This window comes from Crotalus tigris, unplaced genomic scaffold (genome assembly GCF_016545835.1).
Source record: "Crotalus tigris isolate CLP2741 ecotype Arizona unplaced genomic scaffold, ASM1654583v1 scf7180000017899.1852299, whole genome shotgun sequence".
NCBI lineage: Eukaryota > Metazoa > Chordata > Lepidosauria > Squamata > Viperidae > Crotalus > Crotalus tigris.
In genome coordinates, this window is record NW_024096711.1 from 805,708 (window position 1) to 833,268 (window position 27,561).

General features: G+C 39.0%; 2 protein-coding genes across 2 annotated transcripts; both read left to right on the forward strand.

Moving 5' to 3' along the window:
* The first annotated feature begins 4,491 nt into the window (after positions 1 to 4,491).
* On the forward strand, positions 4,492 to 15,283 carry LOC120308318 (membrane-spanning 4-domains subfamily A member 8-like). The gene is made up of 7 exons (XM_039344235.1): positions 4,492 to 4,830; positions 6,924 to 7,105; positions 8,121 to 8,237; positions 8,786 to 8,842; positions 10,740 to 10,886; positions 13,645 to 13,761; positions 14,653 to 15,283. The coding sequence occupies exons 2-7, from the start codon at positions 6,926 to 6,928 to the stop codon at positions 14,659 to 14,661; spliced, it is 627 nt and encodes a 208-aa protein (XP_039200169.1). The 5' UTR covers positions 4,492 to 4,830; positions 6,924 to 6,925; the 3' UTR covers positions 14,662 to 15,283.
* Positions 15,284 to 21,586: 6,303 nt separating this feature from the next.
* Positions 21,587 to 26,288, forward strand: CCDC86 (coiled-coil domain containing 86). Its single transcript, XM_039344236.1, has 4 exons — positions 21,587 to 21,953; positions 22,688 to 22,817; positions 23,952 to 24,026; positions 25,557 to 26,288. The coding sequence occupies exons 1-4, from the start codon at positions 21,724 to 21,726 to the stop codon at positions 25,674 to 25,676; spliced, it is 555 nt and encodes a 184-aa protein (XP_039200170.1). The 5' UTR covers positions 21,587 to 21,723; the 3' UTR covers positions 25,677 to 26,288.
* The last annotated feature ends 1,273 nt before the right edge of the window (positions 26,289 to 27,561 follow it).

Here is a 27,561-nt window from a genome sequence, read left to right on the forward strand (position 1 = left end):
GCTCGGGGGTGACTCTCCTTCAGGGGGGCTGCTGGAGAGGAGGGGGTCGCAGGGGGATGCAAGGCTGGGGCAATGGCACGTGTGCTCACAGAGAGGGCTCTGAGTGCTGCCTCTGGCACCCATGCCATAGGTTCGCCACCACTGGGCTAGCTACTTTTTCATCATTGACTTTTTAAGCATCTGTCACAGGGTTCTCCAGCTTGGTGGCTCTGCTCATGCTCACTGGGCCTTGCACAGGCAAAGTGAGAATGTTTGCAAAAGTCATTTCCTGCTTGCCTGGGAAGGCAGCATCTGCTTTGCACAGGTAAAGAGGGAAGCCAAGCACAGATTTTAGCAGTGCTCCCCCTTTGCCTCTGCAAGTTTGACCAGCTTTATTGTTTTCAGTTTAAATGTGATTCTTTTCTAATACCTCCCGGTAGGATCTAATCCACACAGAACATCCCAGTATGATGAGAAAGCAGCCAAAGTTGTTTGTAAGCCATGGTTGGTCACTTTTTTTTAATGGGGGAGGGGGATGTTTCTTTAAGTAAACCATGTCATAGTAAAATGTATAAACTCAGTCTTAATGTATCACATTTTGGGGGTGCCGTATTGAGGGAGGCTTATATTATTTGGAGAAAGAAAGGAAATTCAGAATTAAGGAAAAAAAAGTCTGTCATGTAGGGAGAAGTCTTCCTGAAGATCTTCACAAGAAGGTAAATTGGACAGTAGCTTCAACTGGTTAATTTGCTTGGATTCTTTTCAGAAAGAGGAATAGATACTTGCTGATCTTTCCTTTTTCTCGTGTACTTTCATTGTTCGTGCAACCACTTAATCTCCCCTTCCTGTTCTCACAGATCTCTGCTGTTGGAAGCGGAAGCTTGGAGCTCTCTAGAGTTGACTCCTTTGGGATCGACCTCCCTTTACTCCCAGCCTAACCAACCAGCAGTGAGAAACTTGGCAGGTCTTTTCACCCAAGAATATAGTATTGGATCCAAGTTTCCCAAACCTCATTACCACTGATTGCTTCTTTAAATGGGAAACACGTAGCATGAAAGAACAATTCAATGTATCAAGGACCACATTTTGGAAGACATAGGCTCTGCCTCCAAGTAGTTTTCTGTCCCCCAACCTTGTTCTTTTTTTTCTATTTGTTAGTATTATATTTTAATTGAAATTGGGTTGGTTAGTTTTCTTTGGTTTGTTACAAGCTGCTCAGAGTTGGGCAGCCATATAACTTCTTTAAAATAAATATAATTAATGCTATCCCAAAAAAAAGTAAATTAATTAAGAGTCACAAAAACAACAGCTGAAATTATCGTTCTACCCACTTAGAAGATTTAGTTGAAGTGGAAAGTCTTTTTTTTCTTCTTGGTGCAATGCCCAAGAAAAAGCATTTCATAGTCTGGGCTCTTACGTGTACTGAGACATTCTCTTACATGGATTGTATTGCAATACAATCTAGTGATGCTATATTGTAATATCTTGCAATACTTTGATGGTGTTATTAAGATTCCCTGCAGCAGGGCAAACCATCCTTCAGTGATTAGGAGCTTTAAGTCATTCACTGTTTTTTTAACCCAATGTTCCTCACAAGGACTATCTTTCAGCACACTGAATGCCTCTTAGTGTCAATGCTGCTAACATCGGATGTTTTTGTTTTGACTACAGTTGGAGATGCAACCATTTTCTTTTTATGTTTTACTCTTAGAGTTAGAGTTAGAGTTAGATGATGCTGGGGGGAGGAATGTGCATGAGAGTTTTAGCTAGACCAGTGTTTCTCAACCTTGACAATTTTAAGGCATGTGGACTTCAACTCCCAGAATTCCACAGCCAGCAATGCCTTAAAATTGTCAAGGTTGAGAAACACTGAGCTAGACATAACAATACTGGACCTAGTGTGTGAACCAAGGTTATTGAAATATGAGATGATAAGAATTGGTGGGCTGGAGAACTGGAGGGAAAGCCTGAATTTCAAACTAATTGGAGAATGTGATTTATGATTGTTAATTGGAGAAGGGAATTATGCTTTGATACTATGTGCTCAGGGGAGGGGAATTTAGTTTTTGGCTTTGATTATGTTAGTGTTGACGCTATGCTTCTCTAATAAAGATTCTTTAAGGTAAACAATGCCCCAAAGTTCTTTGAAGAGTTTCATCTGTCAGAACCATGACACTTAGGCTGTTAGAGAAAAGGAAGGATATTAGGCTAACATAAGTTATATTTATGCAATATTTACTGTAACACTGGAGGAGAGCAATATCTGAGTTCCTCATAAAATTACATAACAGTGCAATGAAAGATGTATCTGGAATTTCCCTAAACAATTGTTAGAAAGTACTCTCCAAGCAACTAGGAAGCCAGCTTGATCTTGTGATTAAGGCACCAGGCTAGAAAGTGGGAGCCTTAGCCATGAAAACCAGCTGGGTGATATTGGGCCAGTCATTGTCTCTCAGCCCAATTTACCTCACAGGGTTGTTGTTGTGGGGAAAATAGGAGAAGGGAGGATATGTTGGGTATGTTCGCCACATTGAGTTATTTGCAAATATAATAAAGGTAGAATACAAATAAACAAACAAACAAACAGCAGGATTTACTTCTCAATAAATGCCTATTCCAAATTTCTTTAGCAGAACATTCTCCAGATCTTTTCAGACCTCAATAGCTCAAATTGCCAGATAATAAACATTTTCACCATTTTGGCTGGGAATTGCCACATTTGGAGAATGCCAAGTTGCAGAAGGCTAGCATCTAGGGTGGGACTGTGAATCTTTTAATAAAAATAAATAAATTCATATTAAATGTATGTACAGAATAACTGCATTATTGATTAATGTTTAAGGCCTTTCAAAGCTCAAGGCCTAGTTCTCTGCAGGACTGCCTTGTTCAATGATACCTTACATCTGATTAGATCTAGGACAGGGGTAGGCAACCTTGGCTCTTTTATGACTCGTGATGCTGGCTCAGGAATTCTGGGAGTTGAAGTTCACGAGTCATAAAAGAGCTAAGGTTGCCTACCCTTGATCTAGGACATCAGACTTACTGCAGGTCTTATGGTTAATATGTATCAGCTTTCCTAGGTAGATCAGACAGGAAATTTGATCAGATGAGCTCTTCTAATTTATTGTAAAGCTACATAAACAGAATCTTGCAAGTCTAAAAGTACAATCTCCCACCCTCTCCTTTACAGCCTCTCCTTTACAGCCTGAGAACTTGGGCTGTTTCCCAAGGCAACATCTCTTTCGCCATCTTCCATTTCCACATAACCTCACAACATGTCATCTTGTGGACCTTGGAAATGGGCTCTTTGTATGTGGGCCCCTCCCCTACTAGTCTATGTGATTGAATCCTCTCCAAAATCTAAATAGCTTCGGCCTTTTTTTTTTTTGTTTAGAGAAGACTTTAAAATCTGCCTTTTTCAGCAGGCCTTTCGCTACAGTGATTTTGGATTTTATTCCTTGGTGCTTGTTATTTCCTTCCCTGATAAACAGAGATTGGCGGTAGTTGATGCTTGTCGTTTTCTACTTATTTCACTGTTTTAACATATTGCATGCAGCCTAGACTCGCTTAGATCAGCATTTTTCAACTTTGGCAGTTTTCAAATGCGGTTCTGAAAGCTGCCAAGATTGAGAAATATTGATTTACATTATTGTGATAGTTTACAAAGTGAATAAATGTTTTTGAACTAGAAGGCAGAACTTCGTTTAGCAATGCAGCTTGTTGGGAAATCCTTGGGCAAGTCTCCCTCTCTCCGCCCTACAGCTACCCCATTGCTCAGCATGATAATATTCAACCATTTGGAGGGCTCATGGGGAGCTGTCTAGAGACATCTCTTGGCCTTCCGCAAAGGGGTCAAAACTTGGCTGGAGGGCCCTGCTTGAGGGATACAGAGACCCACACAACCATGGGGCTAGCTGACCCCAGGACAACAACTCCTTACCCCCCCCCCCATTAACAACGGCTAATCCTCCATCTTGGAATTCCTCACCTTTTGAAATGTAATGTTATTTTTGTAAGTTTAAAACTTTTAAATCTTAAATTAAGTCAGAGTTTAATGTTAATTTTATTAATTATATTGTCTATGAAGATTCTCAGTCCTCCAGGCCCTGGTTGTCCCAAAGGTGTTTTTTTCAGGAGACAGCTGGACTTTCTTGTTTTTCTCATCCAAGAAGCTTCTTCAGCTCCGACTGGATGGTGGTGATCCTTCCTTTCATTCCCCACCATCCAGTCAGAGCTGAAGAAGCTTCTTGGATAAGAAGCGAAACGTCTTCAAAGAAAAACAAGAAAGTCCAGTTGCCTCCTAAAACAGCATCTCTGGGATATTAATTATATTGTACACTGCCCAGAGCGGTTAAGAATTAGGAAATTAGAAAATAGTTACGTGCGTGCATGCATGCATACATACATGCATGCATACATAAATACATACACCAAGTTTTTAAAGCAACATTTCCATAAAGTATCACATAAACTTTTATTACGAATAAAGTCATTTCTCGATCGGAGCAGCTGGCGTTCGCATTCTCCTCCTCCTTCTCGTCACAATCTTTGGCGACGCTACATTAGTAACCATTCCGAGAAATGCCCCCCCCCCCAAAAGTAGCCGCTTTCGGGAGCCAATACGCGCGCGCAAACCCGAGATTCGGCGTTTCGCCGCCCCTGCTGGCCTCCGTTCCGTTTCCTTTTCCCGGAAAAGCGATGCGAGCGAAACTGTCATCGAGGGGTACCGCCCGCAGTTGCCTGGCCTCGGGAGAGGGAAGCTGACGCGGGGAACGAAAGAGCTTTCTTCCTGCGGCAGCTGCCGAGCAAGAACTGCAAGCTTAGAGAAGGGAAGAAGCGACTCTCTGGCGGGTGAGCATCTTCCCGGCTACTTCTGGACCGGCGTTATGTTTTTCCGTGGGCGGAAGGAGCGGGCGTGGTAAAACCAAGAAACGACGCGGGGGAATCAGAGAGCCGCGTTGCTTCCTACGGGCGAAGCCAAGTCAGAGCACGGATCTAACATTCAGTTATGATCTACTTGACTGGATTTTTATTAGCAGCAGTGTAGTGGAGGAAGAGTACGGATTTCAGCTGTCCTCGTCTTCAGAGGAGACAGCAAACGCAGACACCCCCCTCCTCCCCCGTGGTATTGGGATCGAAGTTGGACAGGAAAGGGTTCCGCGTTCTGCACACTAGTGTCTAGACTGGAATTTCATTAATTTGGCAATTGGTCCTCAAAGGTGGACTTTTGCAGCAGTGTTGTTCGTAAATTGATTATTAAAAATCTGGCCTCAGTAGTTGTGCTTTGGGAGAGCCAAGGTAGTTGAGATCCCATCCGCAGATGTGATTGGCTTTTAAAAAGTAAATAGCGGTTGTACAGATCGACTCCGCTTTGGAGCATTGGTGTGGTCCTCTATCCCCATACACAGGCTAACCATCTGGATTGGGCCTTGCTATTTGCTTTGAAAAGTCCATTAATGTAGTTGCTCTTTGTGTTAATCTCATCTGTTCCAGGTCAACTCTGTGGTTCTGCAACATTTCCAGTTATATGCTGCCATTTTCATTTCCTTTCAGTTGGACTGGACTAGACTAGACTAGAGCTGGAAGGGGACCTTGGAGGTTTTCTAGTCCAGCCCCCTGCTCAAGCAGAAGAATCTATACAATTTTAGATAAGTGACTGTCTAGTCTCTTCTTAAAAACCTCCAGTGATGGAGTGCCCACGACTTTTGAAGGCAAGCTGCTCCACTGGTTAACTGTCCTTACTGTTAGGAAGTTTCTCCTTAATTCCAGGTTGTTTCTCTCTTTGGTCAGTTTCCAACCATTGTTTCTTGTCTTGCCCTCTGGTGCCTTGGAGAATAATTTGACCCCCTCTTTTTTGTGGCAGCCCCTCAAATACTGGAATACTGCTATCACGTCACCCCTATTTCATCTTTTCTTTAGACTAGGCCAAACCCAAATTCTGCAGCCGTTCTTCATATGTTTTAGTCTCCAGGCCTTTGATCATGAATTAAGCAACTCACATACATGATGAACAGGTTGACTGGAGTGTTTTTCTTTAATGCCAAAAATGAAACATGAAATGTCTGTGGAGATGGTGAAATCAATTCCTAAAGAGGAAGAAATAGAAAATGTTCTTTCTAAAAACTTGTTTTGCTTTATCATCAATAAGAGGGCCAGGAAATACACTGTAGTTCTCTTAACTGCTAAAAAGCTTCCAGATGGAGGGTTTTCTGAACGATGACATGAATGAGGTGGGTCAATTACACATGAAAAATAATGAAATATGGAAACCCTTTGGTTTCCTATGAATGCAGTAAGAAATTGTACAATAAAACCTTTGATTGGAAGCGCCAATCACTCCTAAAAGTAATCATCTTGTGATCAGATATGGAACTTGCTACTATGGTTTAATGAAGTTACCGTTTCTTTGTTTAGGTAGACTCTTGGTGGCAAAACTGAAGTGGCTTATTAAGTTGGATGCCAGTTCAGCCCTCTACCTACCACTCTTCTTCACTCTGTTAATGACTTTGGTAAATAGGTAGCAGAAATGCTTACCACATTTGTAAATGATACAAAAATTAATATACCCCCTCTGAGAAAAACTGAAAATGATCTGGGTAAAGTTAGATAAATGGGCTAAAACCAACAACAGTGTATTTAATGAGTGTAAAATTCTTGGAAATAGAAATCAAACCAACAGAGATAGGATGGGAGGATATTAGGCTTGGTAACAGTATTGGTGAAAAAATTCCTGGAATACTAATTGATTGGAATCTGAGCCAGTTTGTTCTAGTGGTTAAGGCACCAGGCTAGAAAGTAGTATGATGTATCAAATATAATGGGAAAACAATTCCACTATTTTTTGAATTGGTCAGATTCATTTTAAATATGGGTTCACCCGGATTCTTATAAACTGGAACACATTCATTTTGGCTCTTGGTAATTATGCATTTTGTTTTCTTCAGAAATGGCCAGCACTGTGACAGAGCATGGAAATGTGAGGATCATCACTCAAACAGTCCCACAGACAGGCTCTGTGCCAACACCGGCAGCTACCGTCAGAGTGGTTGACTCTGCTTCCGGGGCATCTCAGTTTGTACTAACCCATAACAAAAAGATCAAGAATACTCTGCTCAATGTGATTGGGGTAAGGTCCTCTAGATTTGTCCAACTAAGCCCAAATTCTGTGAAGTCCTCCACATTTCTCTGGGTGAGACAATTCAGATCCTCAACACCGTTCAAGGAAGACTTTTTAACAAATGGAATTATAAGTAGAATCACAGACTCTTTTCATTTTTAAATAATTATGCTAGTGTCTGAAAGGTACACTAAATTTTAGTTCCGTATGTAGAGGGAGAGCATGGTTTAATCCTTCCTCTATCCATTCCTGAATTCTATTGTAGTAGAACTTATTACCTGGACTGCTACCATCCACATTTTTTGCCTAATCCCTAAATAAGAAGCTCGTGCTCCAAAGATATTACAGCTATTTTTGTTTTAATATGCTTTTAGCAGATAGTTTTGCTACTGTATTACTTCTATTGGGATTGTTGGTAACCAGATACAGTATAGAAGAATAACCTTGGATTCTTCACAAACCTAGAAATTTTTTTGGTTTTGGACAGCATTGAAGACAAACTCCTACTTTTTAGTATGGCATGCCTAAAAAAATTAGTATTGCAAGACACCTCTTAATGGCTTGGTTTTTCCTTAACCAATGCTCAAAGTCCACTCTATGTTTCTTTTTTAAAAAGTGAGGATTATATTTTAAAAAAGGAAAGCCAAAGGAGGAGGGGGCAGCACAAGGAGGGCACTGGATGATCTCTCTCCAGCTGAGCCCCTGCAAATAATCTTGAATCTATGCTGAAATCCCAAGAACATATTTAAATTCACCATTTAGTTGAAATGATGGCAGTGATTTTATTTATAATTCTGAGTTGATTTTCGTCTGCCCCCACTCCCCATTGTTTAATATTGCTGTCTTATCCAAAATACTCTTTCTAATAGAGGAAAAACTTGATTTTGTAGGATATTTCTCATTAAAACTTTTGACATATTGGGGATCGCATAGTACAAAATACACCTTGGGTCTGTTAAATGGTGATGTTGATGCTTTAGATACCTAAATACATCGCTTGCACCCTTTTTCTTTTTTCCTTCAGATCATGCAGATTGCTTTTGGGGTTACGCACGTGAGCTTTGGCATTGCCCTGACAGCAGCTCAAAAAAGCTTCAGTATCACTGTGCAAAGTGGCACTTACTTCTGGATTGGAATCCTGGTAAGCAAACTTTTTGAGAGGCACAAAGGTTTACCCATCTTCAGTCTATAGAAGCTTCTGTAGGGTTCTATATAGTTTCAGAATCAGGGAGAGATCTAGCAAACCCCCTTCCCCAAGTAGGCAATATGTTTGTTCAGCACAAACCTTTCCTGACACCTTTCCCCCCCCCCAACTTGGTGCTTTCCAGATATCTTTGAATTCAGTTCTCATAATATCAGTGTTGGTTAGAAAATAGTGAAGTTAAAATCCAATGCAAGCCAAAGACATCAGGTTAAGGGATACTTTTTTTTCACATAGAAGACTTTTTAAGTTTCTGAGCATATTAAGTTTCTGAGCAAATTCAACTGGCATGCCTTAACCTACTCCTAAGGGAAACTGGAATAGGCTTTTTCTCATCTTTTAGTTGCCTTCAATTCTTAATGCTTGAGTAAGGAAGAGGGATGTAAATTTAATTAATAAATGTTTAGTTTGATTCTAGGAGCACTGGTTCTACAATGTAAAATAGGCTTGCCCTCATACCTGCTATTTGTTTTTCTTTGCTTCTGTAGCTCTTGATCACTGGGTCTTTGTTGGTAGAAGTTGAGAAAAGACAATCTGTTCAACTAGTAAGTATATCCCCAGATTTATCAGTCTGGCTTTGTTTTTCCTCGCTCAGGTAAAGCTACCATAGAATGGTGGCCAAGGTAAATTTCACTACTTGAACAAAAAATTGCTGAATTATACTAATGTATAGGAAAAAGAGAAGGAGGTTTATATCATGGAAGCAAGACAAAAGTGCTCACAATAGATAATAAAGAAACTATAGGTAGTGTAATTTGGAGTTTATAAGCAAAGTACAGAGCCATTTCTCATGGCCAAATTAAAGTATTTTCCATCAATTCTTGAACTGGCAGAAAATTATGCTGGTATAAAATTTGCTATCTCCAAAACGTCACCCTGCAGAGATACAAAACTAGCAAATTGTGCTCTCTTTATCTATGACAAATTGGTGGATTTTGCTCTCACCAAATCACTCTCTTGAAGGTGGGAGGAGGAGGAGGAGGAGGAGGAGGAGGAGGAGGAGGAGGAGGAAATTTTTGACAATGATTAACCAGCTTTTAAAACTTGCTCACAAATGCCTCGCATGGATGCATTCAAAAGGAATCTGTCAACTGATATCAGCTGATCATTGGCATCCTTTCTGACTGCTAACAAGCACTGAGGAGAATTGGGCTGTGAAATAGTAGAGAGAGCTGGTTTCACTACTTCACCATGCTGCTCCCATCCACCCTTGCAGCCCAGTAATCAGCTGCTGTTTGGGTTGATCCAGGTCTCTGGGATAGGGATTAAATTATGATTGCTCCAATGAGCTCATGGATGGTATAATTTCTTCCTATTAGTAGAAACCAGGTTGCAGAATTACTGACATGCTATCATTTCACTATTTTAGCTTTTAAGAGGCAATATACAGAGAAAAATAGCCAGATACCAGGTGTGGGAGGGAAAGGGGTGGCGTGGGTTATGGAAGATGTTGGGGCAGCTCAGGTCAGGAGAAATGCAAGTGGGTGGGCTGAGAAAGGTGTGGGGGGGATCCTTCCTCCTTGTTCCTGTTCTGTCCCAGCCTTTGTGAGTCCTTGTTAAGCTCACAAGGAGAAACTTCTCTTCCAACAAGCAGGCTGGAATCACAGGAAAAAACTCCTTTTATTATTTACAGACCTGAATAAATGTCCAAAGCAAACAAAACACAGTACACTGAAACTTGATTTCTTAATACAAATGGTTGCCTTCAGCAACCAGCATCTCCCACACCTTCCCTTTTATTATGCAGCCAAGGTGTGCCTTCTCCTTTGCCTTTGGAGCCGCCCCATTGCATTCCTCTGTCCGACTCTCTTTTCTTGCTGGCATTTACATGCATCCTGGATATCTTCCAGCTGTGAGTCATCACTGTCCAACTCAGCCTCCCAGCACAGCTGTGTCTCAGCCTGAGTGCGAGTAGAGGGGCCAGGCTCCTCCTCAGACTGTAAGTTTGGAAGCTCCTCAGAGCCTTCCTCTGATTCTGATGTCACTCCAGGCCCCTCCTCCTCTAATTCCTCTGATTCAGCTGCCAGGTCCACTGGCTGATGAGGAATCCCAACAGCTCCTTCCCCTTTCCCATACCAGCAGACAGGTAAATGGCTGCTGCCAGAGGAGGGGAAGGGAGCAAAGGGTTGCAAGTCTGGCTGGGAAACTGTCACAGAATATTGAAAATGAAGATCATGCGACTGGAGCAGCAGCTCATCAGTACAGCAGCAGCCAGTAGCACTGAAGCAGCCACAACATTCTCAAATTTCATTCGTGAGACATGAGTCCTATATTTTGGATTCATTCTGTAAGTTAGCCCAATCAAAAATTGTTGCCCTATGATGCACCATTTTGCCTGGTTAAAGGTCATGACAAGAATAATTTTAGTACTATATCGACAGATGCTTCTAAGAGTTACACAAGATGTATAACAACTAACATTTATCTAATATATTGATGTAGGTGAAATCTGCTTTCTTTGCCAACTTGATATTTTGTATAGCTGGATTGATTGCAATAGTCCTACATGGTATTGAGATTGCACAAACTGTTAAAGAAGGAAACCCATGTGACTCGCACCCCAGTCACTACTGCCGAAATTATCATCAGGTAAATTCCTGACCTCCCTTCATGTGTTCGTAGCTGCAACTGAAATGATTCTGACATAGTAAGATTCAGACCTTAAAAGACTGTTCAACTAGTCTAAATTTAGTATAGATATGAGCCCTGTTCTCCATTATGGGCTTTATTTTGTTTTGTTTTGTACTTTTTTCTGTCACTTGCAGAACTATAATTAAATTGTGCTACTCTGATATTTTTAAATGGAAACAAACACATTGACTGAGTTAACATATTACATTAAGCCATGATTTCCTTAATGATTTACCATGATTTGACAAGTAAACTGCAAATAAATACACACAACATTCTAAGATATAAATTAGTATTAACAATTCACAGTGGTTGAGTTCACACAGGATGCTAAGTCAAAATTAAACATTATTTCTAAGTGTAGTGTTATTTCTAAGTGTAGTGTCAAAATCCAATTACTGTATTCTTTCTATATTGATTGAGAAACTCATGAAATAATTTCTTGAATTTTGATCTATTCAGCCTTTCCATCTTAGCATTTCTTTTCAACACTTCCCTGCGTATCATCTCCCTGAATGTAGCAGTAATTTTTATGAGCATAACTGTGCATGTACTTTAACACACACACAAAAAAAATACATTAGAATTACAAAATGCTCTCTGGCTCATGTACCCATTGCCCAGAACATCTGCAATAATATCAATAGTTTTGCAATTTGAAAAAATGAAATACATGTGTATTTATAGTGGGTCCATAAATAGGAAAACTTGAAGTCATCGTAATTAATCTCTAAAGAAACCAGATGCTTGGATATTTTCTGTGAGAAAAGGTTTAGGATTGCTTCACTTGTGTTTCCCTTTTTTAGAATCACTGAAGGCATATAGGATTTTTTATGTATGTATAAAATAAAGCTTGTTTGCTGCTAGAAACCTTATCTCATACATACCGTTGCGTATTCAGATCAACATCACAGGCCTGTGTCTCTCACTTCAAAGGACATAAAAGTCAGTCATGGCAATTGTCCTACCAAGACAGTCAGCCCATCTTCATATCTGTTATTTTCAAACATGATAAACATCTGGTTTAGGATTATGAGAACTTCTAGGGGCTAGGAAAAGCAAGGATCTAGTGATATACAACATCTCTGGGTTTTCTTTACTGATATCTGCAACATTAGAATTTGACTGGCTACATTATATTTTGGGTTCTCAAAAAATCCAGTGTGGATAAAATTGAAGGGAAGCCAAATAATTCCTCATTTTGGTAACACAATTGAAAGGAAACAACTGAAATGTTAAATTTAAATAAAATACTAAGTGTATCTGAAGAAGCCACTTTACAGCTTCTAAATCAGCGGTTCTCAACCTATGGGTCGCGACCCCATTTGGGGTTGACCGACCATTTTTCGGGGGTCGCCAAAGGCGGCGATCCGCCATTTTTTCCCCTCAGGGGGCGGCCCCGCACATGCACGCTGCGCATGGGGCGGCCCCCGCCCCCATGCGGCAGCGCAGCGCATGCGCAGAACGTTTGTGTGACGGGGGTCGCCGTCACACAAACGTTGAGAACCACTGTTCTAAATTAAGTTGAGCAGCTATGTCAACACAGATTTTTTAAAAATGTATCTATGTTGGTGGAAAGCCCATCTATGTAGCAATAGTTCCATTACAATGATGTTATTTTGAATGGTAGGCAATAATTAAGCTGGTTGAAGAATATATTTGAGGCTGTCAAATGGGACAGAGATTAATGGAAGAGGTGCTGACTTCTGCTGCCTATTAAAGTCAGGTCTACTTCAGATGGTAGTGAGGTTTCTGACAAGCAGAAAGAGCAGCTTGTCACCTGGAATATGTCTAGCAGGGTGATTAAAAACTGAATTAATGTGTCAATTTTCTTATTACATTATAGTATAACAACACAGAAACTATTATAAGAAAGCACTGTTTTGCTGTCAGATCAGTCTGGAAGAATAATTATGTTGAAGATCTATGCAACAGTGCTGCCTGCACTGTTCAGTCACTAGCTTAAAGAAAAGATCTCATTTGAAAGGAGGGAGGTGCATCCTGATTGTTTACTGTTTCTTCAGTCTTCATCATAAAAAATTGCTCCATAGTTTTGTAGCCAGAATAAAATGGGAAAGCTAGAAATATAAGGAAGACGTAAAATCAAAAGAAACTAAAAACCCTGGAAAAGCAAAGAAGCCTATTGTGGTCACCAGGCCACTTTGGAGAAAAAGAAGGAACCCTGCCTTTCTTTGCAAGGGAAAGATAAGACCTGGGTGAATGAAGCCATTTTATTCCATGCCCACCTTGGATACTCAAGGAAGGTGGCACCCTAGGCAAAAGTCTGAAAAAGGTCTTGTCTTGCATGGGAAGGATGAAGCTGAGGCAAGCAAAAGCCCATCCCCTCAGGCTTCCTGACTGAGGATCACAGTAGGTGACTCCTGTAGCCTTCACCTGTACCCCGCTTTTTATTTCAGAGGAGCTCAGGCAGTACTCCTGAGTGACGTGGTACAAAAAGAGCAAATAAGCCCCAAGTTATCAACATACACCAAATTAAACTAAGATTATATTAAGTGTAACTAAATTAAAAAAGTAAATAATTGAGTAATATTTGGATTTTTAGTTAATTGTTTTTCACTTCACTGATATATGATTTCCTGTAGTCCCAAACAACTATAATGATAATGTTTTCAATTCTATGGTTTATATAACAGAGGAATTTACAGTCAGGTAGAGTGGTAATGATCAGCACAATTGTATGTGATTTTCCCCACAGATTATATTGTATGGCCTGAACTCTGTGTTCATCATCTTTGTGCTTCTTGAAGTATTCTTAGCTGTCATGGCTGTGATCAGGCTCAAGATTCAAAAGCAACAGACCTATCAACCAATGGTGAGGATAAAAACCCAACTAGCTTGTCTATTTTACTTTTGTCTGGGTTACTGATGTAGCAAATGTAGTCTTAAACCAGGAGCTTTGAGGGCTATAAAGGAGAGCCATGTTAATCAAGGAGCTAGATAATCTGTGTTATCAAGGAGAGATCCAATCTAAAAACGAAGGAAAAAAATTCCTGACAGTGAGAATGATTAATCAGTGCAACAAATTGCCTCCAGAAGATGTGGGTGCTCTAACACTGGAGTTATTAAGAAGAGGTTGGAGAGCCATGTGACTGAAATGGTATAGGGCAGTGTTTCTCAACCTTGACAATTTTAAGGCATGTGGACTTCAACTCCCAGAATTCCACAGCCAGCATTGCTGGCTGTGGAATTCTGGGAGTTGAAGTCCACATGCCTTAAAATTGTCAAGGTTGAGAAACACTGGTATAGGGTTTCCTGATTGAGCAGAGATTTTGGACTAGAAGACCTCCAAGGTCCCTTCCAACTCTGTTGGAATTCTGTATAATCCATAGTAGCAAAAAAAAAAAAAAAAAAACCAACGTAAGAGTTTGATAGTATCTTTCCCATCTAACAAATATTATTAAATCCACATCACTCTATATACATGATGAAGTAAGCCACAGCTCATGAAAGCTTATGCCCTGTAATAAAATTTGTTAGTTGGAAAAGGTGCACCAGAGCTTCCTTCTGGTTTTCAGGACCTGAGCACTCTCAAATCCTGAACCTCCTTCTGTTAATATTTAGAGATTCCCAAGTGTTCTCCAGGCGTTTTGATTCTACTATTTTGGGAATTATTATGCAGAAAAATGAACCTTATTCTTGAGCAATTAAGTGGTTAAAAGCCTGTATATTTGCTAGATTAATCTTTATTGTGTATGTTTTCCAGACATCATGAAGACAAGTGGTTTCTCTTCTCCTGTCGCACCATGCTGAATATTTACTCTAGCGACTTCCCTGGCTTAAGCTAGTGTGAGCTTCCTACCATCTCTTGACTTTTTCAGTAAAGCTTCCCTTCCCTTGCTAAATCCCAAAGACCTGTCTCCATCTAGAAATGGAGAACAAGTTTTGTATTTGTTTATTATGAACTTCTCCTATATACCCTAGGAAAGCCACAGGACTGTCCCAAATACAAGGCCTGTTACACTCCCTGCATTATGAAATATCCTCTGTAGTTTCATCAACTTAGCCTGACAAGCACCAATCTTGATATGTGCTAGGGGTTCTCAGTGTAGATTTTATCATAGCTCTACCATCATTCCCTTTCATTTGTAACTTTTTGAGGTCTTCATGAAGAAGAGACAGATAATCTGCAAGTGATCTCCCCTCCTCCCCTTCCCCCCCCCCCGGCAATGCCATTTGTTTGGAATCGCCTAAAATTTGTATATTTTCATCTGTGTGTTTGTATGAGAGACAGATTTCGCCAAGCAGGCTTTCTGAGTTTTTTCAACATTTTTCTTTTTTATAAATAACTATTAAAATTTTAAGATGACAGAAACTATTGAGAACTAATATTAGAATAAAAAGGAAGAAAGAAAAGAAATAAGAACAGAAAAAAACACCGAAAAATATAATTTCTGATTTTTTTTACATCAGCTATATATGCTATATATGCACATTAAGCTTTTACCCTATAGTTACAACACTGTTTACATTTTTATAACTACTTTCTAATCATCAAAACAATGTATCGTAATTTCATATATTTTTTTTAGTTTCACACAAAAGGTCAATAAAGGTTTCCAATCAGCACTGAACTGTACTATAATGAAAGGCACTGATTAGGAGTCAGAAAAGTGGTTAGTGTTTGTACTGAAAGGAGAGAGAGATGTTCTGCTAAGTTAATTTATTTTTGTTGCCCTGGGGTTTAGTTTTACTTTAGTTCAGTGATGGCGAACCTTTTAGAGACTGAGTGCCCAAAATCTGCCCCTGCCCTGCCCATGTCCCACCCCCACTCTGCCCCACCTGCATGCCCACAGGGCCACTCACCGCCTCCAGGGCCCGCCGCAGATCACCCAGGCAGCCCAGCAGCACAATGGCCATGCCCACGCCCCGCAGCATCAACTGTGCGCAATGGGGCGTGAGGGCAGAGTCTTGTCTACGCTGCCTGGCTGTCATGTCCTTGGCTGTGCTGCTACGCATGGGCCACACTTGGGGGTGACTCTCCTCCAGGGGGGCTGCTGGTGAGGAGGGGTCACGGGCAGAGGCAAGGCTGGGGCAACGGCATGTGTGCCCACACAGAGGGCTCCGAGTGCCGCTTCTGACACCCGTGCCATAGGTTCGCCATCACTGCTTTAGTTTATTAAAGATAATAAAAGAGAATGGGCAATATGTTACCAAGTAATTAGCAGTGATGTGTTGCCTTGAGGAAAAAAGACAACCCCTGCCAAAGGAGGAATCATTCAATACATGGCACTGAAGCAACCTATCAGGAGCTTGAATTGAATTTCTTAAACCGTTACCACACTGTGATGTCATACAGAATTATTTCCATAGGCAAAAGAAACAAATGATTATGGGCCAATTTAGGCATTCAGCAAAAAAGGAATTGCCTAAAGACTTCTCTTGCCCCACTTTCTGTAGCAAAGGTTTAGTATTTCATCCTCATGAATACATTAACTGGCCCACAGATCCAATATAACCACTCAGATTGATAATGTCTCTTTTGATCAGATGAATTTTTCTGCTGTTTCACAAAGACTTGGTTGTTTTGTCTTCACAAGCTATTTCCATATGAAATGCTTACTTTTTAATTTAATTCAGTTTTAGAGAAACTTTTGTGTCTGCCCATGTTTAAATTTCACAGTTGATATATACAAAGGTAATGCCAGGGCTAAAAACTAAGAATGACACATGGTAATTCTTCCAAACTGAGTTCTTTAGTATTTCATACTTATAGACAGAATCTTACCAGACTGAGCAGGCTACTATCTGTATCTACCATGTTCTGTGAAAGATTAGGGAAGGGCTGTTTACACCCTTTCTTTCACACATAATATTTGGACTGAGTTGCCTCTTACACCTCTGGATTGCATCCTTTACCTCCTAGATCTCATGACATCTATTGCAAGTATTTTAATGCAAGTAAAATGACCTTATTATGTTTACAGCTTTTCCTGTAAAGCTGTGAAACGAAGAGCCATTTCACCAAGCAATCTGTACTTCAACTCAAAATCATCATGAATTTTAGGGGGGTTGTGTAGGCCTCTTTCATAATAAGACAGGTCCCAGAGTGACTGGGATATAGTGCTTGAGTAAATATTGTGAATGCCTCCATTTCTACTGTTCATTTTTTAACATAGTAATGGGTGCTTCTTGTAATGGAAACAAGTGCCTTTAGTTTTCTAAACTATGTAAATATGACTTGCCATGTTCTCATTGATATTTGCATTGAAATAACTATTCTTAACAGTTGCATTAATACTACTTTGGAGAATGTATGTTAACATTTGTATAATTATCAGAAATATTTCTTGTACTTAATGTAAGTCAATTTTCTAATCCCTTATTAGGATTATTCAGATATACAGCTCTGAAAAGAAAAACATGATTTATGGAACATGTGCTTGCACTTGTAGCATTCACTGGGAATACTGTAAATTAAATAATCTTTACCCAGGCTTATGTATCAGTTATGGAGGGCAGCAGCAGAACACAGCAAAAGATACACTTGCTTTAAGATAATTCCTAGCAGGTGCTCTGTACATGCTGTATACAGTAATCTCCCAGGCATTTTTGAATTGGGATCTCTATAGAGACCTATATTTTTATATACTATTCCTGAATAATTGTATTACATTCAGTGTTTGTTTGGGTTTTTTGTATTCAGATTACATAACCAAATACTGTGGTGTGAGTAAGTGTGCTAATAAATGTCAGGTAAAAATTTCCTGAGGAATTTTTTCTCTATGCATGTTCTGATAATTCCTGTTATAGTCAGCAGATCCACAATATGATGAAATCTAGTGTTACAGAATACACCTAATAAATCTTGAAAGGCAATCCATATCCTCTTGTTTCTTCATAGAGACAGCTTTAAGTAAAATAATATCCCAATTATATTAATCATAATAGTTCAAATATAGAAGAGCAGATATATAAAAGACTCCTTTGTAATGAAGGAGTCTTGTAATGAATCAAATTGAACAGAAAATGGACCCTATTTTAAGCCCATTTGAAATCCTAACCCAGGGTAGTAGATGCAGGGCTTACTTGCCTCCATAGATGAACAGGCTATTGATGCTTTTTTTCACACTGCACAGCATCTCCAGCAAGATGTAAAGGGGAAAGAGCTAGAACTTTCAGAGATTAATTGTAAGCAATTTTCACCTTTATTTGCAAGCTAGGTCAACAAGGATTACCTCAAATTGGATTCCAGGTTTGGAATATATCAGGTAACTTGACAACTGCTTGTCAAGTTCACATAGCTTGCAGCCTTTGAGGACATTGAGAGGGTATATATAGAGATGAGGCGGTCATCCATTTGTTTAATCCTTGCCCTTCCTAGTTGGCTACTCTAGTTCAGGCATCATGATTAAGACAGGCAACCAATATCTCTGAATGTGGAATATGTTCCTAACTGCTCAAAAGAGTTAGATATAAGAATATGAAAATATGTGGAAAAGAGAAGATTTTTTATAATAATTATAGGCCAATTTTAAATCTTCTATTGGGTATGATGATTGAGGCTGTAGAAACCCCAAAGTTCTGTATACTGTTTTAACAGTATACTGTTTTACCAACTTATGAAAGCATTCAGTATGCTGAAGAAATTTGCTGCTTCTCTACCCCAAGATTGCAACCAGTGCCCATTAAATTAGTTCTAATGGAATGAGACAGGCACCTTATGTTAACTCAATCATTAAGTTAACATACCAAGGCAGAATATCAGCGGATAACCCAAATCTGCAAAGATGAAGTCAGGAAAGCAAAGGCTCAGAATGAACAAAGATTTGCAACAAAAGTCAAAGATAATTATAAAAAAAGTTTCAACATATAAATAATAAAAAAGTAAAGAAAACAGTCTACTGAAGAGAGAACATGGCAAGGAAGTAACAGGCAGTAGAGAGAAAGCAGAGCTGCTTAACTCATTCCTTACATTAGTCTTCACATAAAAAGAAACTATAGCCCAACCTATCAAAAACATAATCACAAAAGACAGACTAGAAATAAAAATTAAAATAAGCAAGAAAATGATAAGATAACACCTGTCTGATCTTGATGAATATAAATCACCAGGACCTGACAGATTACATTCCAGAGTTCTGAAGGAGTTGGCAGTTGTTACCTAAGAATAGCTGTACCATATCGTAAGAGCTGGTGTGTTTCCCATTTTCCAAAAAGGGGGAAAAAACAGACCCTGGAAAATAGACCAATCAGCCTAACATTAATACCTGGGAAGATGCTGGAAAAGCTCATAAAAAAACAGACCTGCAAACATCTAGAAACAAAATAACTAGAAGCCAGCAAGGGTTTGTTAAAAATCATGCCAAACCAATCTTATTTCTGACAAATCATAACTTGCTGTTCAATGACTCATTCAGGCAACTGCCTCTCCTGTTAGTTAATATGACCAATTACTTGCAGAGAAGAGCAACAAAGATGATCGGGACTGGAGGCTGAAACATATAAAGGTTGCTGGAATTGGGTATGTCTAGTTTAATGAAAAGAAGGACTAGGGGTGACATGATAGCAGTGTTCCAATATCTCAGGGGTTGCCACAAAGAAGAGGGAGACAAGCTATTCTCCAAAGCACCTGAGGGCAGGTCAAGATCAAGGAGAGAAGCAACCTAGAACTAAGAAGAAATTTCCTGACAGTTAGAACAATTAATCAGTGGAACAATGTGCCTCCAGAAGAAATCAATAAGAAATACATTTCTGAAGATTCCCTTCACCAGAAGCATGATTAAAGGTTCTCAAGGAAATGGTAATGGTATGGAATTTAGTTTCAGTTTTTATTTTGATTGCATTATTTTATATTCTATTTTTAATATATAAGACAACTTTAGATTGATGTAAACAAAGATAGGGTTAAAATATCAAAAGTAAATTAAGCAATACTTCTAGTTATCTTAATAACTTTATTCCAGGGAATAAGACATAATATGTAACAACGTAACAAATTCATGCATCTCATGTGGACAATGATCCATACAAATTTATACAATTATCAATTTATTACTCTTTGTGCCACATTATTCTCTGTGCTACGTTTAAGCACTGAATGATTGAAATATTAGAATAGAATATCAAAATGATGTCAAATTCATTTTCTTTTCACAAGTTCACATGTTTTTCACGTATGATACAGAAAACAGGATAATCATACTTGTAGTTTGATCAGATTTGGCAAATTTTCAAAATAAATTTTACATTCTTTGCTTTTTCACACAAATAGCAAATTCCAATGAATTCAAAGACAAATTTCCTATTAAAAACAAATAAGGAATGTTATACTCAAGTGCTCCTGTCAATAAAAGAATTAGTTCAAATTTTAACTTTTAAGTTCAAAGTAGTTTGGCCAAAGCTACAGGAACTGCCTTTTCTTAGACATTTATAGTATTAATGTTATTCAAAATAGTGTTTTGCATATATTATATAAATATATATAAATGCAACAGTAACTATGGCTGAAGCCATCAATCATTGATTGAAGTCTTTAATATGCTTATACTGATTCTCCACAACTATCTTCCACGGCCAAAAATCAGAAGTGAGAGGTTCAGGGATGACTAGGTATTCCTGGTTTAAGAGTTGACCAAACAAAAAGGTTTTTTTCCCCCAATTGTATTTTCCTAATTCAATTAGGAATTAGGAATCAAGTAAGGAAAATGTAATTGCTAAAAGCAGACTTTTAAGTTCAATCAAATGAAAATAAAATACACTAAATACAAAGATCATATTAAAGATCATATTAAATGCCCATATTAAATGCCCATTAAATATGTATTCTTCTATCTAAACATTCAAGAAATGCCTGAAACTTCTCTTATTCTATATGTTTAAATTTCAGGTAGGTTGGTGATGAATGCATTAGTTTCATGGCAAAAGTGGATTTAATTTCTATTCTGTTTTAACTCTATTAAATTAAGGACAATGTGAAAGTTTAAAAGTCTCAAGAGAGATCAGCCCAAATCATATATGCCAGGAAGAAAATAAAGGATTGACTTAATCTTATATTAATACTACGTTCTATGTTCCACTATATTGATCTATCTGCTTTTAATGTATTTTAATCAATACTATGTATTAACTTTGATCGTACTGTCACTGTTCAATTATTAGCTGTTCACCAAAAATATTTCACCATATTTTTCTTTCAAAAAAAAGGGGGGGGAGGGAATAAGCAACACCCTTATCACCAAAAACCCTTTATACTTCTAACTCTAGACAATTGTTTTAAACTTTCAACTATCAGCTTTCATTGAGTATATAATGGTATTTTTAATGGAACTTCCCCGACCAAACGCTTTCCAGATGTATCGTTACTACAAAGCTCAGAATGACCAACCAGCATGCCTTTCAGAATTCTGGCCCTCCTATTTCCAAAATACTTACAGGGCATTACACTGCGAAGACTATTGTATTGGATTTTTAAGCACTCTTGCCCCGCATATGGATTCCACTAACAAGCAGCGAATACCGGAAGTTCTATTCAAGAACAATTGAAACTTACCCTCTTTTCTAGCCAAGGAAGAGCTCTAGCTTACGTAACTTCCAATGAACACAGCATTCGCTGCGGACTGCTACAAAGAACGCTATCTCGTTCGTAGATCTGCGCATCCACGTGCGTCGCATATGGGACGTCATCCGAAACGGCCCTACTGGAGTCTTCCTCGTGGGGACGTCATCCGAAAGGGCCCTACTGGAGTCTTCCTCGTGGGGTGGGAGAAGGGGGGAGAGAAGGAGGGACAGAGAGAGCACAAGTTTGCTCTCTAGCGAAGAGACAGAAAGGCAGGAGATGGCAGCGCTTATCCCCGAGGAGCGGCTGCAAGCCGACCGACTGTGTCCAGAGGCGGAACGGGGTGAGCAACTTCAGCTGGGAAACGAGGAAGGGGCTATCGCCTTAGTGGAACCTGGATCTGGGAAGCTGCAAGTAACTGCTTTGGGTAAGAAGCGGAAGGAGGCACCACCTATCCCCAAAGGAAAGCCTAAATCTGGGCGAGTATGGAAAGACCCCGGCAAAAAGCGGTAAGAATGCGATCTTGGTCGCCAGATGATCGGACGTAGCATCTTGGGGAGCAGTAAGAGCGGGTTTCCTCAACATCAGCAACTTTAGTGGACTTCCAACTCCCAGAGTTTCCCAGCAAGGATTCTGGGAGTTGAAATCCACACATCTTAAAGCTGCTTTGAGTTAAAGAGAAATGGGCTGCTGTTTATGTGTATTTCATACCGCTTTGTTAAACAGAAATACTGTGTATTGGTTAGTTTTCCTAGAAGAGTTTGTTTTATGCACTTCATATCTATTTGGCATGCACACTAAAATGTTACAAAAATAAAATAAAACGTTGATATTCATCCTCAGTTCAAACTGAGTACATTTAGAGTTTATATTGAATAACCAACCTTTGGTGGCACACCCAAATTAAATTCATAGGGTGTTTTTAATATCATTTTTATTTGTTATGATAATGTTTTTGATGTGCGAAAGTAAGCTTTTGTTTACTTCGAATTCCTTGTCAAGTAAGAGTACGCAGGACTCTTATCATAGATTTGCTTCACACAATATACTAAATATTACTAAGATTGTTTGGTTTAGTTGTATTGTTTAGTTTATGGCTTAGTGTATTGCATCTATCTGAGTATTAGTTATTCAGTAAGGCTTTATTAAGGCACACTATGTCTGTCTCACAAGGTGATACCATCTAGTGCTGAAGCTAAGCTCTTATTTTTAGCTGAGGATGTAAATTTCCCCATCTCCCTAGGTTTTCCCACATGATCCAGGACAAGCCTTTACATACTTCCTGGCAACATAAAATGAAAATACGTCAGGAAAAGAAGCTAATCAAAGATTTTGCCCAGGAGTTGAAGGAACAAAAACAAAGAGAGCGTGAGGTAAGTAAAATATGTTTCTCTCATATTTCTGGAAGCAATATATCCATAATATTATTAAGTAACTATAATGTATCCCCAAGCATCTCTGCCCAGAGACCAATATTTTTTGTCACTCTAATTTAAGTTATGGACTGAATTAGCAGGAAAGGACTAGTCCTAAGTCTGTTGAACTCACACCCTCTTTTCTGACACTGTACAAGAATTGTGAACAAAATTCTTGCTATATCTAATGCATATGCCTTTGTCCTGCAGATTGATATGTTGTAGCTATTTTGAATTAGGCATCTACAAGTTTTGTACTTATTTCTTCTATTAAAATTTTAAAATAGGACTGCTACCCTTTTATTCAGGCATACATGCATAACTTTGATGATGCCATTATTTTGTAAAGCAGAATATGAATTTGTGCATATCTTTGTTATTGAATGTTAATAGAGCTTCAATACGTATATATTAAGAAAGACTGAGGGAAAATGTAATACCAGAGCTTCATGCTTGTTTTATTTATCACATAAACAAAATCACATAATATACAACATGGCCATCCATGGGGGAAAGATGGGGTAAATGATACTTGCATTAGATGTCATGACATAATTTTTGTATTTGATATTGTTACTACGCAGATGCTGCTGACATGTGCCAGTCTGACCCCCCCCCAATTCAATCAATTCAAATAAAAAAATCATTAGGGCTAATTTACAAGTTCTTTACTAAAAAAATCAGTGCTGATTTGAGCTACCTTTGTCTTACATAAATCCCACAAATGTTCTGTTCATTACAGTGAAGGTCTCAACACATAGATTCTAAAGTCACATCATGTTCTGCTTAAAAGAAACCTCTGAGGGCCTCATAAAGTAGCAACTTTTATTCTAGTTTATCTGTCTGTAAAAGTTTGATGAGTGAGAACTTTTCAAGTAATAAGCAACTCAGTAAAACTTTTTTCTGGTATTATATAATTTTGCTACTTAATATTGAGATTCATTAATAAAGTCAGCTTTTGGATTCATAAAGCTGTTTGCAAATGCTGTTTTTTCTATCAGTATTTATATTCTGTATTTTTTGGAATTGTTTGGTCTTATTTTTTGGGCTGGGACAAATAAGATAGCATGCATGATTTTTCCCCCCCTTTAGGAGAAAAAACAGCGAAGGAGGGATAACTTAAAAAGAAGACTAGAAAATGAGAGGAAAGCAGAGGTTGTGCAAGTGGTGAGTTTTGGATCAAGTTATTTTCATCCAGAAAGAAAACTTCCTTCCTTGGTTGAAGAAGAGTGGAGTGCATTTCATCATTAGTTAATGTTTTACTTAATTTGGTAGAAGTACATTATAATGATTTAAGTCAATAGCAATATATAATAAGTTATGCTTCTTCGTTGCCATTAAGGAGGAGCATTTTGAAAACTGGAGGCGGAATTATTGATCCAATAACTACACAAATTTTATATCTCTGTTGCCTCAAATGGGAAGTCTTTGGTGAAATGGAACTGCGTTTAATTTTTCTTGGGGAAGGAAAGCATAAGGGCCTCAATGTGAGACGCTGGCAATCCAAAACAAGTAAAATTGTACAATAGTTGTATGTAAATAGATTTTCATAGATGTAAATAGATTTGGGATCAAGATATTGATGTGTTGCTAGTTTTTTGCAGCCATGACTGAAGGACTTTGGCTCTCTCTCTCCCAGCCTGAAGCATTAGGATGGTGGATAGGATTCTGGAGGTTAAGTTCGTCTCCTAGGCTGAGTTTAAATGGAAAGATGACTTGCTAACTTTACATGTAAATCTGCTTGAACCAAGTTCCTACATTTTTGCCACAGAGATTCCTTTTGAGAATGAGCCAACATGTGAGATGCATGCTAGGATTTGGACCAAGCCATGAATAGGGGAGCTTCAAAGGCATTTGATAAGATCCATTGTAGAGAACATCTGCCTCTTGAATTGAACTGGTAATGCAAGTGTGTCACTGGAGTTCACCTGGCCATTTCTTTCAATTATCCGGGCTCTGATCCAAGTGTGAAAGCTAGTTCCAGAGTCCAAGCAGACAGCTATGTTTCATTGTTAATACTTTACTACCAAGATCATTCAGAATTCCATACTATTAGGAGATCATTACCATCAATTTAGCAACATAGGAAAAGTCAGAGGCATACAAACATGGGAAGTCATACAGCAGTACAAATGGATCCTCATAGGCAATCTGTACCATATGAACATGATTGTAAATCGCTATCGTTTTTATTAAGGGTCTCATATATTTAAATGATTTTTCTCTGCTTTCTGCATAAAAAGTTAGAAGAAAGGGGAAAAGATGCTTTTTATTTACAATGTCTTATAGTAGCTATTTGGGGTACGGAACGTTTCAGAAAAAGGAAAAATGTGGAGATGATGGGTTGGTTCCCTCTATCCTTGACAGGTGGAATATCCGTTACCAGATAACAGTTTGTGGATGAAGGAGCTTGTTTGTGGTGATGCAGGCATGTGCCAATCCTACTTCTACATTTTGTTTGGCCTCCTCTTCCGTGTGTAGAGTTTAATCTGTTGCTTTCCTTTGATCTAGGCACCTTTGACAAAGGTTTAATACTCATTCTTTTCTATGGAAAAGCTGTGTTTTGTTCTGGTGGAATTTTGTAAACTAGTAGTAGTAACATTCTGGAAACCTCTAGCTTGGTTGATTGCTATTCAAAAAGTTTTCAAGTCTTAGGTATACATGAGATAAGACCAATATTTCTCCTTTTCTTTTCAGATTCGAAATCCCTTAAAACTGAAGCGTGCAAAGAAGAAACATTTGCGGCGTATTGAGAAGCGAGACACGCTGGCCTTGCTGCAGAACACCCAGGCACAACCTAAAGCAGCCAAGCAATAAGAGAGCGGAAGTCTCTTTTGTAGCACATTGAAAGACTTCTTGAAATGCACAGGTTGAGACACAGAATCCAGTGTACAAAGAGAGGTTGCTGTTTTGGCTTCTCCTGCAATCAGCAAGAGGACCTTCCCCTACCCTTCCTGCAAAATATGTTATTGTATCCGAATAATTTCTTTTCTCATAGATTCGGTACTAAAAGAACAAATGTGGGGAGAACAGCTGGGATATTATTACAAAATCTACAGCTTCCGGATGATTTGTAATTTCCAGAACTTATCTTTCCTCTTTAACCATGAGAAGGAAAATAATATTTAAAAAAAACTTACTTTGAGGAAAAATATATGGTCCCTCAAATCGCTTCATGGGTTATGTTGATTGTGGAGGACTTGGTAAAATCTGGGTAGCTTGGGTTGGTTTTTTTAGTGGAGTTGTCTATGGGATTTTTTTTAAAAAAAAAACTCAGTGTCTTCTCTGACTTTCATAATATAACAGAATTCTGATCTTTACTAGACAAAGGACGGCATATATTTTAAGCATATATTAAACAAAGGATATTAGATTGCTGTTTCTTGCTCTACGCAGTATGGCAAAATAAAATGTGTTTACTCTTGTGTAGCACAGGTAGTCCTCAACTTAGCGACCAAAATTGAGCCCAAAAATTTCTGTTGCTAAATGAAACATTTGTTAAGTGAGTTTTGCCCCATTTTACTATTTTTCTTGCTGCAGTTAAGTGAATTACTACAGCTGTTTAGTAACACAGTTGTTAAATGAAAGTGGCTTCCCCATTGACTATGCCTTCTTACAAAAAGTGATCACATGACCCCAGGACACTACAACCATCATAAATACAATGCCAATTGCCAAGCATCCAAATTTTGATCACATGACCACAGGGATGCTGCAACGATTATAAGTGTGATAAACATAACTCACTTTTTCAGTGCCATTGTAACTTTGAACAAACACTAAATGAACTGTTGTAAGTAGAAGACTACCTTTATAGAGAATGGTGGATGGCACTTGTGTCAATTTCAACTTACAGCATGGCACATTGGGATTCTTTGGGTAAAATATAGAGACTTTGGCTGCATTTATATGCAAATGTTAATGTTTTCAACATTTTCTGGTCTGTGGTGGATGTAACAAAATATGAAGAATGTATATTTAATTAAGGGAAATCTTACTGATGTAAAAATATATTTACAACTAAATCTTTTTATACGGATTAGACCAGACATGTCAAACACAAGGGCTGGGGGCCGGATGCGGCCCGCAAAGTGATTTCATGTGGCCTGCGAAGCCATCCTGGAAACAGTGAGGGAACGGCCCCCGCTGCCTTGGCCCTGGACCAGGCCAGCCGAGAGCCAATGTACAATTTTGTGGTGGCCATCTGTGTTGAAACGCATTCAGTCTTAGCTCCACAAGGCCGTCTGGAAACAGCGAGGAATCAGCCCCTGCCACGTCGCCCCCGCCCCTTGGGTGCATGCTGGGGAAGTGTCACCCTTTGTGAGGAATGAAGAAATGGATCATGCCTTGGCGCTTGCCCTGGTCCTACCCCCTTCTGCCAGAGACCCTCAGATCTATCCCACTCCTGCTCAGGCCCCCACAGGCACTCTTGACACAAATGATGTGAGCTGGCCATACCCACCCACTAGGCCACACCCATCCAGTAGGCCGCACCCACCCTGGACACACACACATACACCCCCAAGGGCAACCACAATGCTGATGCAGCCCTCAATGAAATTGAGTTTAACACCCCTGCATTAGAGGTACTCCTCGACTTACAATTATAATTGACTCCAACAAAATTTCTGTTGCTAAACAAGATAGTAGTTAAGTGAGTTTTGCCCCATTTTATGACCTTTCTCGCCACTGTTGTTAGGTA